Below are 15,901 nucleotides of genomic sequence, written 5' to 3' on the forward strand. Positions count from 1 at the left end.
TTCATGCAAGTATAAACCAATATGAATATATACTCCTTTTAACCCCAAAGTAACTACTGCTCTGTATTTTTCCTTTTTCTCCTTAACAGTGTATTTTATAGATCTTTCCATATCAGTACGTAGAGAACCTCTTCAGCTTTTTAGAGGTGCGTAATGTTCCATTTAATGTGTATACCATTATTTACTTAACCAATCCACTATTGATGCTTGTTTGCGTTGTTTCTTTCTTTTCTTTTTTTAAAGTAGGCGCTATGCCCTACGTGGGGCTTGAACTCACAGCCCTGATATCAAGAGTCACATGCTTTACTGACTGAGCCAGCCAGGCGCCCCTAATCTTTTGCATTCTAGTTCACATTTATGGGATGAGGCTTACTATAGTCTAGGCATGGTGATAATTGCTTTACCTGGATTTATTTAGTAGAACAACCCTATGAATTAGATAATATTATTTCTACTTTTCAGACGGCAAGGAAGGAAGCAAGAGGATCAAAGAGGCTGAGCAGCTTGCCCAAGGTTTGAATCCAGACTCTCTGCCTCTAGAACACGTATTTGTACACAGATCAGTGCCTTATTGCTTTCAGGAGAATTCTTACTTTTAAGAAGTCTCTAGTTATGTATTTGTGACTGTTCTTCACTGTTTTCTAAAACTTTTTCACCAACATTTGAAGAGTTGTATAATTCAGGATTTTATTTCTTTCTACCACTCATTCTTTATTTTTTCTTGGCCTGTGGAACATGTAATGATTAATCTGATATCTAAATATATCTCTAGAGACAGCTTAAGGAGATAAAACTTAAAATCATGACATAGATTGACATTTTCCGAAAGTGATTACTTTTCATTTTAGAGCTATAATATGCTGAACCTTTTTTTTTTTTTAAAGATTTTTTTATTTATTCATTTGTCAGAGAGAGAGCACAAGCAGGGGGAGATCGGGCAGAGGGAGAAGCAGGTTCCCCACTGAGCAAGGAGCCCGATGCGGGACTCGATCCCAGGACCCTGGGATCATGACCTGAGCCGAAGGCAGATGCTAAACCGACTGAGCCACCCAGGCGTCCCAATATGCTGAACTCTTGATCTGGATAAACAACAACAACAACAACATCAACAAACCAGCTTTCTGCATAGACACCCCAAGTTACTGTGCAGATCAGATAAATGACCTTGTCCTTTGCTATTCACCCTTCCTCTGCAGGTCTTTACACAAGGCAGGTGTGGAACCACGAAAATCTTTGCATTTTGTGTCTTCCTTCTCAGAGCTCTTTGACTTAATTCAAATTTAAACCAAATGAACTATATCTTGGCCTTGCAGGCTACCGCCACAGTGCGCATTGCAGAAAACTGAAAAACCCAGATGTTAGAAACCCAAACCAAGCCAGGCCTTCTCCTAAATTTAGCAGGTGCCTGCCACTATTGAAAACCTTGAAACGCATTAACGACAAAGTGTCGTATTGCTTCCTGATTGTATTTGGATCCTTGCCATCTGCAGCCATCGGGGCCACCGAGGCGAAGGCTAGTCCCGTGTTGTAAATGACAACAACTGTCTACAAGGAAGTGTAATGCCCTGGAAGTATTTCTTAATCTATTTAAACCTTAAACATCATTCTTAGGGACTGGATACCAACAGAGAGTACTAATCTCGTGACCCCACTTTTTTTTTTTTTTTTGGTGACCTCACTTTAATGCAGGCAGATAGTCTCTCCTGTGCTGTCCTGCCCGCCGCTCCCTTGTGGTGTATTCAATAAACTTCTATCTCCTTTAAAATAAATAAGTAAGTAAATAAATTAACTAATTAAATAATGCGCAAATCACAGTATTGAATGCAGTGCTCCCAGCAGAGATGGGCAGCTTCTTACTAGGTATATGATAAAGCCATTTAACAGTCATTGTTTTGCTGAAAAATTCCTTTAGATAAGGTATTGCCTGCCATATTTCATTCTCAAACTATTCACACCATGACACTTTAATGGAAAAAGAGATACCACCTGGAGTACTTATTAGCTTAACAAGCACTTGACTGGGAGACTAAGAAGATTCAACGGTTCTCGCTCCTGAGTGGTTTAACTCCAGAGCCTAATACTATTGGATTACTCAAGGCACTGCAGCATGCCTGCCACTAGGGGGTAGTGTTGCTTTTTGCTCCAATTTCTGGCAGTTTCAATTCTGACCTTATCAGACTTAACAGAAGATAGGAAAGGAGGCTTTATTTTTCCTCAGCAAGTTTATTCCTCTTATGTGCCTACAGTCAGTGGAACAATTTAGGATAAGATGAATGGCTAGCAAATGAAATAGGCTTGTTAAAATGTTTTCAAATATCTCCCCAAGGTGGACCATAACAGCTTCTTGATATCATCAGTGGTCTGTTTCATTAGGGTCTGGGGATGTTAAAGTTTTTGAGGTGCTACCAAGGGAAGTGAAGACTAATGGGGAATAGGGAGTGTGTCATAGCAGGAGATAGGGAGAGGACTGAGCCCTTGTGGACCCTTCCCCAGTCTGGCAGAAATCTGCTTTCCTCTTCCCTGGATTCAGTATTGGCTCCGATACCATTTGCTAAAGCATGTCGGCTATACCAGTTTTGAACCTTGTCAGAAATACAAGTTCTGGGGTCACATGAATTTGGAAAATTCTGGTTTGAAAAAAGTTTTAAGAAATTTTACTTGGTGTACAACTTTTAGAACATTTACTTTACAAAGCACTGTGCAGTGTGCTTTGTGAATCTAAGGCTGAGCATTTGCTAGAGGTAGACACCAAAACAGTGGTTCTCAATGGAGGAGGGCTGATTTTGCCTCCTGGGGGCATTTGGCAATATTTGGAGACAATTTTGACTGCCATGACTAAGGAAGAGTATTACTGGCATCAAGTGGGTAGATACCAAGGATACTGCTGAGTGTCCTCCAGTGCACAGGACAAGCTCCCCCAACCCCCCTCTACCAACAAAGAATGATCACGTCCCAAAGGCCAATAATTCAAAGGTTGAGAAACCCTTCTCTATAATATATGCAGCTTCTTATACTTATTTTTTTTTAAAGATTTTATTTATTTATTTGACAGAGAGAGACACAGCGAGAGCAGGAACACAAGCAGCGGGAGTGGGAGAGGGAGAAGCAGGCTTCCCCTCGAGGAGGGAGCCCAATGTGGGACTCGATCCCAGGACCCTGGGATCATGACCTGAGCCGAAGGCAGATGCTTAATGACTGAGCCACCCAGGCGCCCTTCTTATACTTACTTAAACATAAAATTAATTATTTTTCTTGAGGTATCTTGTAGCACCAGAGTGGAAAATATGTGTGGAAACTCTGCGCTCAGTTTATCCACAGTGTTTTAATTATGTTTCAGTTGCAATGTAGTGTGGTTTTCCCTCAATACTCCTTCTCTTTGATCTCCACTTGTCATTGTTGACTGACATCTCTGTGATTCTCCTGAACTGGTTTGACAGTGCGTTGTTTTCGTTTTACTTCTCCTTCTGTAACCTCTCTCTTTCCTTTTTGGCTCTTCCCTGTCCTTCTGCTCCCTGGGAAGTGGCATGTCTTATGGTTTTATACTTCATTGTGATCATTGTCCCATGACTTCACTTCTCTATGATCCTCCTGCCATTGGCTCTACCTATATCCCTATCCAAGGTATTTCTTATATTCCTTTCCAAAAAGATAGACATTTCTGGTTATGTGTTGGTTGTTTTCTCCAAAATAAAATGTCCCCTCTCCAAAATCACCTCTTCCTCTTCAACTTCCTGTTTCTCTCCTTTATTAATTTGTTAAATTTTTCCAATTTTCTCAATCAGACTTGGAACCATGTTTAATCACTAAGCCTTGTGAATTTCCTGGTCTTTTGTCTATCTCTTCATGAATGAGGCCTTGATTACCCTTTGTCTGACTACTCAGATAAATTCCAAATCATGTGTCCTGCTTCTGCTCCTTACCTATGTGGTCTGTGTACTACCACTGTTTTGATCATTTGAAAACATCTCTTTGATTCTTTCTTCAAAACTTCCATTGAGTGAGTTCCCATTGTCCTTTGAATAAAGTCCATACAACTTACACCAGTAGTCACATTTCCCACAGTAAGGCTCCCACCTGCACTTAAAGCCTTTGTTCTAATGACTCCTCCATTGAAATTCCTCCTGTTGAAGAAACACTGTTCATGTGAGAGCAAAGATATGAAGATGGGAGAGTGCAAAACACTTGGGGAAAGGAAGGTTTTGTAAACTTTTTAATTGATCTCTGGGATACAGTCTCTGTGAACTGAACAATTCAAGTTCTAAATTATTGTAGATACACTATATGCATGTGACATCCTCTAGACTAAGGATACTCTATACATGGGCTCATATGATCTTTATAGCATGTAAGGAATAAAAACAATAAGAGATATTGCTCAAGGCTTCTATCTGTCAAAATCTTTAGCCTATTATATTATGCGTCCTCAGTAAACATTTGTTGAATTAGAATAAACAAATTAATGAATGCATTCATGTACGAATGACAAACTACCACAGCAGTGCTGTTGGTATCTACTTATATCCCCTCAACACTCATTGCTACATGACAAAGGCAAATATCTGCAAATACTGCTGATACCTGCAACAGTCTACTTGAAGGCCCTTTCCCCTCCTAGCTACCAGTGCTGCTCAGCCTACCGCCAAGGCAAACTGGAAGTGTTGGAGAGTTGAGTCTAGAGCCACCCTCAATCAATGATAGGGTGTTGGTTGATATATCCGCTTAGTTGGAATAATTCTGAGATGTACTCTGCAGTGTCCCCCAGATTTCCACATTGGGACTGAGTTTTAATTGCCACAGTGGTATCTTGCAAGGTAAAGTACCATTCACTGACTACCTCTCCTTTCTTGTCTCACTTTCCCACCCCTCAACAGTGCTTTGTAGGAGCACTTCTCAAAACAAAAACAAACAAAACCCAACCAAAACCCAAACCCAACCCCCCCAAGCCCCCAAAAAGTCTACTTGCAATTGATTTCCTGTTTGAGAATCTGCTTTCAGGGGAATGTAAATGAAGCCCTTGAATGTGGAATTGTACATTGAGTACTTTTTTTTTTTTTTTTTTAAAGATTTCATTTTTCAGTAATCTCCACACCCACGCTGGGCTTGACCTCACAGCCCTGAGATCAAGAGTCACACACTCCACTGACTGAGCCAGCCAGGCGCCCCTGCACAATGAGTACTTTAGAAGAGTCCATAACATTTGGAAATCATGCAATTGGAGTTCAATAACAACAACAAAAAAATCTTTCAGGAATTATGGGTCATCTTCTCTGTGGCAAAATTTCTTCCACACAAATCACTAATGGTTTTAACAAAAGATATGGAAGATTTGTCTCTGGAAGCCCATTAATTTATGAGGGGAGGGTAGGGGTTGGTCTCTATTATTCAAGTTCTTTGGATAAAGAAAGAAATAAATCATTAAAACTAGAAAATATTCACTAATGGAATGTTTAGTTATAAAATTACTCTCAACTCAAAAATCCCTTCCCACTTAACACTTACGTCTCTCCTATTAATGCCCTAGCAGCAAGTGTCAGAATATTTGGCCAAACCATGTGAATCAAACCATGGCTTCAGAAAATCTGAAATATTGCCCCCAAAATGCAGCATTCATGCAATCTATGAAAGTGATGTTGAGAACTGCTAGGATCAGTGCAAACCTGTGGGGATCGAGGATCTGGCAGAATTAGCCAAGATAATAACCGAAGAGGAGACAATGGACAGAGGATGATGAACATGATAGGAACTTTCCAACAGTGATCTCCACATCAAAGGATTAGGGTAAGAACTTGGGAAAATTAGTGAATGCTCTTTAATATGTTTGCAAAACATGATGCTGTTTTTGACTTTTCTGTGGAAGTCAAGCATGAGGGGATGGATATAATATTGTGTTAGGCCATATGTGTGTGTGTGTGTGTGTGTGTGTGTGTGCGTGTATTTGTTGTTTCATTTTCCTTTTTTTGTGCGGGGGCGGGGTGGAAATTCCACCCCAGAATATTCCGTTTATATTCTGAGTGACAGAACTGCATTTAGATCTTTTTTTTTCTCACAGTGTTTAATCTCAAAGTCTAGTGTACAACACCCTTTAAGAGAATCATGAAAACATCCGCTTAGTTTAGAAGATTGAAATAGAAAGGAGGCTTATCCCTTGCCTTACACAGAGTCTCCTTTGGTTGAAAATCACTTAAACATCGAACTGAGAACATTGGCTGCCTTTCTTGATTTACAGATGTTTTCTTAGAACTATACTTCCAAACAGTTCCAGCTGGCTATAGTTAAGGCCTGTGTAAGTTGATAAGATGCATCTGGCTTCAAGACATGGACTAAATAGAGGCGCAGGCTCTTCGTGTCCCCAGAGAATCTGGTTGGGGTAGGAGCTAAGTCTCAGAACCACTTGCTTTATTTATGAGTGCCAAGTTAATCCCCAGCAGGGAGAGACAGGGAGGGAGCAGGCTGCTGGGCTCTTCCTGCTGCTGAAAATTCACCGGGCACTCAGTGGAAATTTTCTTCCTTTCTTCTGCCCTGAATGTTTCCCCAAACATGAAGGTAAGATAATAATTTCATTACTTTTGTAAACGAAGCAATCTCAAAAGGGAGTGAGGCTTAACCAAAATGACTCAAATAAGGAGAAGACATGGGAAAATAGGAAAGAGAAAGATCTGGGGATAACGTAAAAAAAATCCTTCTTTAAATATATTTACCAATTCAGCCAAAGTGAATTCCTTTTCTTGTTTTGCAGTAAAATTACTGGTTCGGAGGTCTGGGAATCAGAGATTGGAGACAATGTTTATGAAAGTCCTGAGAAAGCCATTGAGAAATACAATAGTACCATTGTTATTTCTTAGGGAAAAATTCCCTCCAGTGTATTTTGTTTGTTTATTTGTTTAATTTGGGGCCACGCCATGAAACCCCATGATTTGACTTATCTAAGAGCTTTAAAGAAGCGAGTTTGGAGACTTGGAATTTTAGAATTTGGAATCCTGGATGAAAGAAAGGGTCAGTGGAAGATACAGATGGATGGAAGGCAATTAAAAGTTTACCAAGTACACGTGTTGGTCCAGTGCAATGTATCCCTCTCCCAACTTGAAAGTATATAATCAGTCACCTGTCACAACCCCAGTGCAGCTCCTTCTGACCAGGGGTCCTGTCCCTGTGCTTTAATAAAACCACCTTTTTGCACTGAAGACATCTCAAGAATTTTTTCTTGACCGTTTGCTCTGAACCCCAACATTTCCACATCAGGGAATGATACTCTAGTCATGTCTGGGAAAATCTAAAGGCACAGGCTAACAGACAGAGTAAATCAACACAGCAGTATTGGTTACATCCTGGATATCCAGAGTTTGACAGGATCAGGGTGTGTGCAGATCTCCAAGGGACCCAATGTGGACCTCCTTTTTGGCTCTTGCTCTCTCCTTCCTGCTGCTGTGACTCTGGAGAAGACAGAGGCAGCTTAGAGAGGTGGGGAAGGAAAGCAGAAGAATGAGGAGAAGGAATTCTGAAGCAAACACCACCCCACCTGTGTTAGGAGCATCTGGGACAAGGCAGTAGGAGAGAGATTTAAAATCGGATGCTGAATTGAAATTTGACTATTTAGATTGTTTCAGAATTTTTGTTTTCTGAAAATGTGACTATTTGTTAGTGCCTGGGAGTGACTAAAAAAGCTGTAAGACAGGCTTTCCCAGAGGGAGGAAAAATGAGTTGACATAGCACAGAGTAAAGACATTATTGAAAAAGGAAAAAAAAAGAAATGCTTGTAGTTTTTAATTAAAAAGAAGAAAACCCTTTAAAGGACTTTTACACTGGGTCATGAATTGGATACATTTGATATTCTCAGAGAGTCTCTAGTAAAGATTTGAATTATATTCACGGACACCTTCAGTGGTCAAAGTAGGGAAATACATAAAAGTAAAAATAAGATAATAGAAATCACCTATAATTTCGTAACAGAAATAAATGATTACTCTTTTTTTAAAAAAGATTTTATTTATTTGACAGAGAGAGATATAGCGAGAGAGGGAACACAAGCAGGGGGAGTGGGAGAGAGAGAAGCAAGCTTCCCGCTGAGCAGGGAGCCCGATGCGGGGCTCGATCCCAGGACCCTGGGATCATGACCCGAGCTGAAGGCAGACGCTTAACGACTGAGCCACCCAGGCGCTCCATAAATGATTACTCTTTACTATATTTCTTTCTAGATTTGTTTTTAATACATGTTTGATTTTTCAAGCAAAATGTAACCCTATTTTACATACAGTTTTGTGACCTGCCAGATCTTCAATATTTAGGCTGGTGCTATCACATAAAGAAGATTACAAAAGGCCTTGGAGGTGTTTTACACCTGTGCCAGCCACAGAACTAAGGGTCATGGTGAGCATCACCGCCCCTCTGGCTAGAGATGTGCTTCAACTTTGGTTAACTCTTCATTTATAAAGCTTGTTTCCCGTCTAACTACTTATTCTTGGCTGGTCTTTCTTCGAGGCTTCCTCCCCTCCGGGTGTCCTTAATGAGTATTGAGGTTAGAGTGAAGGAGAATGGAGAGAGGAATTAAAAGATCCCTAAAGAAATGCTCTAATGAGTTAAGTTTTCTATTTGTTTGGCCATGACATTCCCCTGCCCCTAGTTGTCTTTACCGAAATGAATAGTAGGAGATGAGTTCAACAGAACTGTATTAAACTTTGATTTAGAATGGAAATTTAAAGGACAAGCAGAGTCATTGAGCCTGGCCATGGTTCCTTCCTTCTTTATATTCCCAACTCAAAAATCTTGACTTGTACAAATGTATTCGCTTTCAACTCATTAAAGAAATGCAAACTAAAGTAATGTTTTATTCCTCCCTCCCTTGCCATCCCCAGGTAATAACTTTATTCATCTTGGTGGGATTTACAGGAGAGTTCCAAGTTTTTTCAAGGTGAGAGTTTTTTTGGGATTGTGTTGGAAATCATTAAAAATTTTTGTTTTTTTATTTTTAGGAAGATCTTTAATACATGACCTGATTTTTACATTGCAGCCTGAACATCTTTATCCCTTCAATACTTTATCTTTCCACACTTTGAGAGAAGGCAATGATAGCAAAAGCTTGTTTTATTCTTATTCTTATTTTACTTTATTTTTTTCCCGTAAGGAAGAAATCTGAAGGCTAAAAATACCTAAAGGTTTTCTTCTTGTCCTAGTACTGTGATTTTCCCTGCAATTCAGATTATTACACCAACCTTAGAATTGACGTATGTTAGAGCAGAATTTGATTTTTGAATGTAGTCATTGCAAAACTTTCTTTGGATTTTAAAGGTTGAGAGGTTTTTTTTTTTTCCTTAATTGAAATATAGTTGATACACAATGTTACATTAGTTTACCTTGTACAACATAGTGATTTGACAAGTTTATACGTTATGCTATGCTCACTGCAAGCGTAGTTCCCATCTGGTTGAGAGTTGGTTTTTTTTTTTTTTTTTTAAGAAATTAGGTTTATTGACTCTTGAGACCTGGAAAAAAGCCAACCTCATTTATCCCTGGCCTTGTTTTGCTCTCACTGTCGGTTGGATGGGATAGGACCAGGTCAGTTCACTTTATCGAGCTATCAGAATATGTGCCGGGAGGTGATCTAGTGATGGGGATGCAAAGTGGACCAACACAGTACTGAGAGTCCACTGGGTGATTCAGATCTTGAAATAGTCAATTTCAGTACAGATGTGCTAAGGTTTCTGGAAGAGGCCTGCATGCCCTACTGTGGGAGCACAGGGGAGAGAAGGCCAAGCTAGCTCCCCTTCCTAACCCTCGGTGTTTGGGGAAGGCTTCTGTCTGTCCCTGGGACGCAACATAGAAAAATAGCAAGTTCCGATTGTTCAAAGGTCACAAACACTGAGGAATTTGGATCATTGTTGCCATGTCACGATGACAGATTAGCAAGCTTGGCTCCATAAAAGCATGTGAGGGACATACACTACAGGGGGGACACCTTACTTTCAGGGTCACCTCACAGACTTAAGGTGAGCACAAATCACCTTGACTCCAGATGTCTCCAAGGCTAGGAATGTGCTCGAAATCCAGGAATCAGGAGTCTGAGTTCCTTTACCCCTTGTAAAATGTGCTTTTGGGCTAGGCCAAGCCGTGTGATCTTCTTGACAAAGCTGGAGTTAAGCATCACATGAGAACCGACTCTCCATTTTTCATGTATTTTAGTGGAGTGGAGTTGTTTAAACTCAAATTGACCCTACTCGGGTGTGTTCTTGAGAAGTAGCCTAAATGAACGGGGGAATATCTAAAAATAGATTTCTGTCCCTTTAGTCTTGGCCAGTTTTTAGTTTCTCACTTCTCATAGGGTCTTTTTAGAGCTTTTTGTCTTCCAGTGAAGAGTTTCTGTATAACTCTTCCATTCATTATTCAGAATCCTCTCAAAGGCCAGAATACCTTCCTCCTATATGTTCTCACCTACCCTCCCAAATGTGAACACTCCCTCATCTATATTTCCACAACACATTGTACCAGACACATTTCTGTTATGAAATTGATCAAATTAGATATATTGTATGATCGTATTAGGATTATTTGTTTATACCTCTGCATCTTTGTCCTCTCCTCTATCCATAGTCAGTGACCCATCTCTCATTGTGTCTACAGCTCAGGTGTCTAAATAGTGTCTGGTACATTATAGATGCTTAATAAATGTTAATCTCTAAAAAAGCTGGTCCCTTCCCCGTATATTTTTATATGTCTTGGGATGCTTTTGGTGCCTCTTACAAAATTGTGAAGGATTTTTTTTTCTTTTTTTTACTATCTTTGACCATTCTTTGTGTTTCCCCTCTCTTTATCTTTCTACCTGATTTACAACAATTTGACAGAGCGTCCGCTCCAGTCACTTGCCAGTGGGATTCCTATGGACCGTGGTCAGAATGCAACGGTTGTACCAAGACTCAGGTAGGACCGTACAAAAACTTTGCTCTTGGGCGCCTGGGTGGCTCAGTTGGTTAAGCGACTGCCTTCGGCTCAGGTCATGATCCTGGAGTCCCGGGATCGAGTCCCACATCAGGCTCCCTGCTGAGCAGGGAGTCTGCTTCTCCCTCTGACCCTCCTCCCTCTCATGCTCTCTCTATCTCATTCTCTCTCTCGCAAATAAATAAAATCTTAAAAAAAAAAACAAAAAAAAACTTTGCTCTTATTCTTTATTTATTGTATATATTGTTTATATTGAAATAGCTGATGTATAGACAAATGACATAAGCTTTTGACATGTTATTTTTTGTTTCTTAATATAATTATTAATTTAAAGGGAGAAAAGTATGGCTTTAGTAATTAATAATGTAATAAAGTAATTCCTGCATTCTTATTTTTCTTGCAGGACTTTTCTAAATCTTACATTAGAGGCTAGAAACATACATAGGATAAAGCAATTCACTAACTCTTTAACTATTAGAGAAATAGAAGAGCATGAAATGAAGTTAGTAGGTAGTTCAAAATCTCACTACTGGGTTCAACTTTTCTTCTTATTTAAAACTAACACTAGCAAGTACAAAATGGCTGCTTTGTTTTACCTCACAAATAGTGAATGACCACAAAGAGTGAAACATTTTGCACTTTTTTTTTTTTTTTTTTAAGATTTTACTTTTAAGTAATGTCTACACCCAACGTGGGCCTCGAACCCACTACCTGGAGATGAAAAGTTGCCTGCTCCACTGACTGAGCCAGCCAGGCCCCTCTGCATTTTTAAACTTTTTAAAGTTTAATTTCTAAGTAATACAAATAAAATGCTGGACTTGATCTGGAGATAATAGAGTACTTCTAAAAGTGTCTGTTTTATTCCCTTTATTATAAGTTATTCATTGGAGAAAACATGGGAAAGTCTATATAAAGAAGACGCTACTTATAATTCCACCATTTAAAGGAAACCAATATACCATCATTTGGTATTTATTTTTTCAATTTATCTTCTCTGTGTGTTTATAATTTTTTAAAATAGAATTGCTTGATTATAGTTTTATATTCCACTATTAAAAAATTTTTTTTTGTTTATTTAAAAAAAATTTTTTTAAGTAAACTCCATGCCACATGTGGGGTTTGAACTCATGACCGCAAGATCAGGAGTCACATGTTCAACCAACTGACCCAGCCAGGGGTCCCTATATCCTACTGTTTTTTTGTTTTTGTTTTTTTTTGTAAGTAGCCTCTGCGCCCAGCACGGAGCCCAACATGGGGTTTGAACTCACGACCGTGAGATCAAGACCTGAGCTGAGATCAAGATCGGGTGCTTAACCAACTGAGCCACCAAGGCACCCCTCTACTATTTTAAAATTATACTTTTGGCATGAATTTTAACAGCTCTATTATTTTCCATTATGTGCATATACCGATCTTATTTATCCACTTTCCTATTGTTTGAGATTTAGGATATGTACATTTTTGTTATTATAAATAAAACTTCAGTGAACATTTTTGTACATAGAAATCTGTCCTCTGTTCTGATAATTTTCTCAGGATAAATTCCAAAACTATAATGCTTGTTTTATTTATTTATTTATTTATTTATTTATTTATTTATTTTTTAAAGATTTTATTTATTTATTTGATAGAGACACAGTGAGAGAGGGAACACAATCAGGGGGAGTGGGAGAGAGAGAAGCAGGCTTCCCGCTGAGCGGGGAGCCTGATGTGGGGCTCGATCCCAGGACCCTGGGACCATGACCTGAGCCGAAGGCAGACGCTTAACGACTGAGCCACCCAGGCACCCCTATAATGCTTGTTTTAAAGGTTCTAAACATTTGAATGATTAAGTATGTTTTTATTGAAATATAATTAGCACATGACATTATTTTAATTTCAGGTATACAACATGATTCTATATTTGCAAAATATTTTAAAGGTGGTTCAGCTTGAATAAAAATGTGTATTTAAAAACCACTTTTTAATTATTAAGAAAACAGAACCATATTACAGAAGATAATTTCTGTTTTGAAGCATCATCATGATCATCATTTTCATCAAGCATTTAGTACCTACATGAGTGGTATTTACAAAGCAAGTTACACAAATGCAGAATTTGGCTTTGGAGAAATAGATGACTACTCTGATTACATGAATAACAAGGCAAAAGTCAAACACCAACTACAGAAAACATTTTTATAATTTAAAAACAAGTTAAGAAAGAATGCTAAAAAGAAAGAGATGGAAGGTATTTTTCATATTAGCAATTTTTTTCTTTGCATGAAGGTCATCATGCAATGATTACGTCCCTAGGTTATAACGACAAAATTTTCATCCAGAAAGAGACAAGTGAGAATGAAAATAGGGTCATAAGATCAGAATTTGTCAGGTGAGAATTTGACTGTTTGCAGTGGGCAGCTATCAAGGTCATGCTCATATCCAGAGAGAGGGAAGCACTCTTTAGATAAACAATACAATCTGTGCTTTGGAACTTCAGAAAAGGACAATTTAATAAGACATATGTGAGAGGTGTCATCATCAATTAAACAGAGAGACTAAAAACTCATCAAGGAACTGTACTGAGTCCCATTCCCCACTCCTGTTCCTCCACAGCTCCTCTGCTTAGACGCAATGGAAGGTGCCAGTGTCAGGTCCAGGCTGACAAAGCTGCTCACAGAGTAAATTACATTACTGCAACCCTATGTCGGAAAGAAGCCCCACTTCTAACCCAACTTAGGATGGATGAAAAGATTCAACTTTGGCTTGTGATGAGGGATAGAAGCAGAAATGTGTTCACAGTTAGCCCAGAAGCCTGACCTATAGCCTGCGTAGTTCCCACAAGGATCAGATACTGAGGGTCTCATGACTGCCTGTTCATCTCGCTGATAGTTAATACTGAGCCCAATGATAAGCACCAGAGAAATCCTGCAAAAGTAGTTTTATGAGTAGAAATTCGAAAAAGACATTTATGATCTGATACTCCCTGCATATCTCCTCCCCCTTGAGACTAAGTATATAACCACCAGCTTCATAGAGCAAAAGTACAGCTCCTTCTGCCCATGGGCCCTTGTCCCCGTGCTATAATAAAAGCACCTTTTTGCACCAAAAACATCTCAAGAATTCTTTCTTGACTGTTCCACTCCTGGCCCCACATCAGTTTGTATATCCTGTCTTCCCTGTTGGTATTTGCTCAAGGCTTAAATTCTCTGGAAGGTCAGATTTTGTTTATTTTTTTTTTAATAGGGAAAAGGTGAGTACAGGAAGAGGCTTACACGATGCATTTGATTGCTGTTGGGAAGGAAAAGGATTTTGTGGACCTCTTTTTGTTTAAATATTAGATACATGTCTTCATATTGATTAAGTGAATTTTAGAATGAATTATATGTTTCTCAAGAAGCTTGATGAGTTCCTCTATTTTTCCCATACTTTCTTTCCCAGAGATTTGCCTTTGACATATTTCCCATTTCAGAGGCCATTGATTTTGATTGTCTAGTAGAATTCCATTGCAGAGGTAGCTTCATCTTTGGACTAGGAGGTTTTACATCTGGCCCCCAGAACAATTTCCTGAACACTGATTCTTCAATTGTATTAGTTTCTCTTAGATTTTGTTTCTCTGATAAAGGAAAGGACATGTCAAAAAGCATTACCTGTTTTGTGTTTAGACTCGCAGGCGGTCAGTTGCTGTTTATGGGCAGTATGGGGGCCATCCTTGCGTTGGAAGTGCATTTGAAACACAATCGTGTGAACCTATACTAGGATGTCCGACAGAAGAGGGATGTGGAGAGCGGTTCAGGTGTTTCTCAGGTATCTGTTTTCCATTGGCTTGGACACTCCATGCAGAGTGTAAATTCAAATGCTATTTGATTAACTTGCTCAGTATGTATTTGTTCAATTTTACTGAATTTATATTGGCCTAAGAATTGATTTTATTGGCGTATTAATTATACACTCAGCTATCATTATTTCAAATGCAATATCATTATTTCATCTGGTAATAAAGGTGGAGATACTCCTTGCTTCTTTGAAAAGAAATATGACTATTGACAGACCCAAACAGCCCTTGACAATGCATTTTTGGTGAAGATGCAGAGTGAGTCTGCTACATCAAGATTGGGCAAAAACAACGTTACTGCCCAAATTATTATTATGTTCACAAAAAAAGCAACACTGATTACCTAATCAAGAAGCAGTACGGGTCACTCCTATGCACAGGGTGATTGAAACCTAATTTCAAGTTTGGGCACTGAGTATTTTTTGCCCTATTGTTTAGGTAGCGTTTGTGCAGTCAGATTAATTCAACAACCTTTAGCAGATATTTATTATTCTTATTAGGCTCCAGATATAGTGGTGAGGATTGTGGATATGTAAATGAAACACATAGCCTCTTCCTTCACAAATATTGAAGTTTATGGGCAGAATAGTACATAAATAATCCCTGTGTTAGAAGTGCTCCTCCACAATACCTGTTGAACTCCTAGTTTACTTTCAAAACCAAAATCAGATGACTCATCTTTTAGGAAGCATTCTTTAACTCCTAAACTGATAGAGATAACTAACAAATCACTTCTCTATGTTCCCTATGTACATCGTACCACCTATAATCTGGAGTTATCTGTTGGCCTGGTTATCTCTCTTGTGAACTCCTTGAGGTTATGGATAATATTCCTTTAATTTTTGCATCTGAAGTACCTGGTACATAGTAGACTCTCAACAAATGTTCTTTGCGTTGGATTGAGTGAGACCCCAGTGGGGTGCGTGCTTTACCATCAGAACAGTTGTGTGCAATACATACTCTGAGGACATAAACGAAGGACTTGTATTATAGCCTGTGGTGTAGGGATGGAGATAATATTTAATTTGATTTTTGAGGAACAAGTATGTGGCAGGTAGAGAAACCCTCCTAGGCGGAGAGAAGTATAAGTGCAAGGCCAGTGGAGATGACAGAAAGCCTGGTCTTTTAGTCATGTAGGTGTGATGAGGGGATAGGAAGCAG

General features: G+C 39.0%; 1 protein-coding gene across 1 annotated transcript in view; it reads left to right on the forward strand.

The window, feature by feature from the left end:
• The first annotated feature begins 6,309 nt into the window (after positions 1-6,309).
• The window catches only part of C7 (complement C7), a 51,026-nt gene continuing 41,434 nt past the window's right edge, over positions 6,310-15,901 (forward strand). The window contains exons 1-4 of the mRNA XM_032415373.1: positions 6,310-6,543; positions 8,850-8,905; positions 10,833-10,908; positions 14,571-14,712. Coding sequence (XP_032271264.1) covers positions 6,538-6,543; positions 8,850-8,905; positions 10,833-10,908; positions 14,571-14,712 — 280 coding nt within the window. The 5' untranslated portion in view covers positions 6,310-6,537. The remainder of the gene's footprint in view (positions 6,544-8,849; positions 8,906-10,832; positions 10,909-14,570; positions 14,713-15,901) is intronic.

This window comes from Phoca vitulina, unplaced genomic scaffold (genome assembly GCF_004348235.1).
Source record: "Phoca vitulina isolate PV1807 unplaced genomic scaffold, GSC_HSeal_1.0 scaffold17, whole genome shotgun sequence".
NCBI classification, from domain to species: domain Eukaryota; kingdom Metazoa; phylum Chordata; class Mammalia; order Carnivora; family Phocidae; genus Phoca; species Phoca vitulina.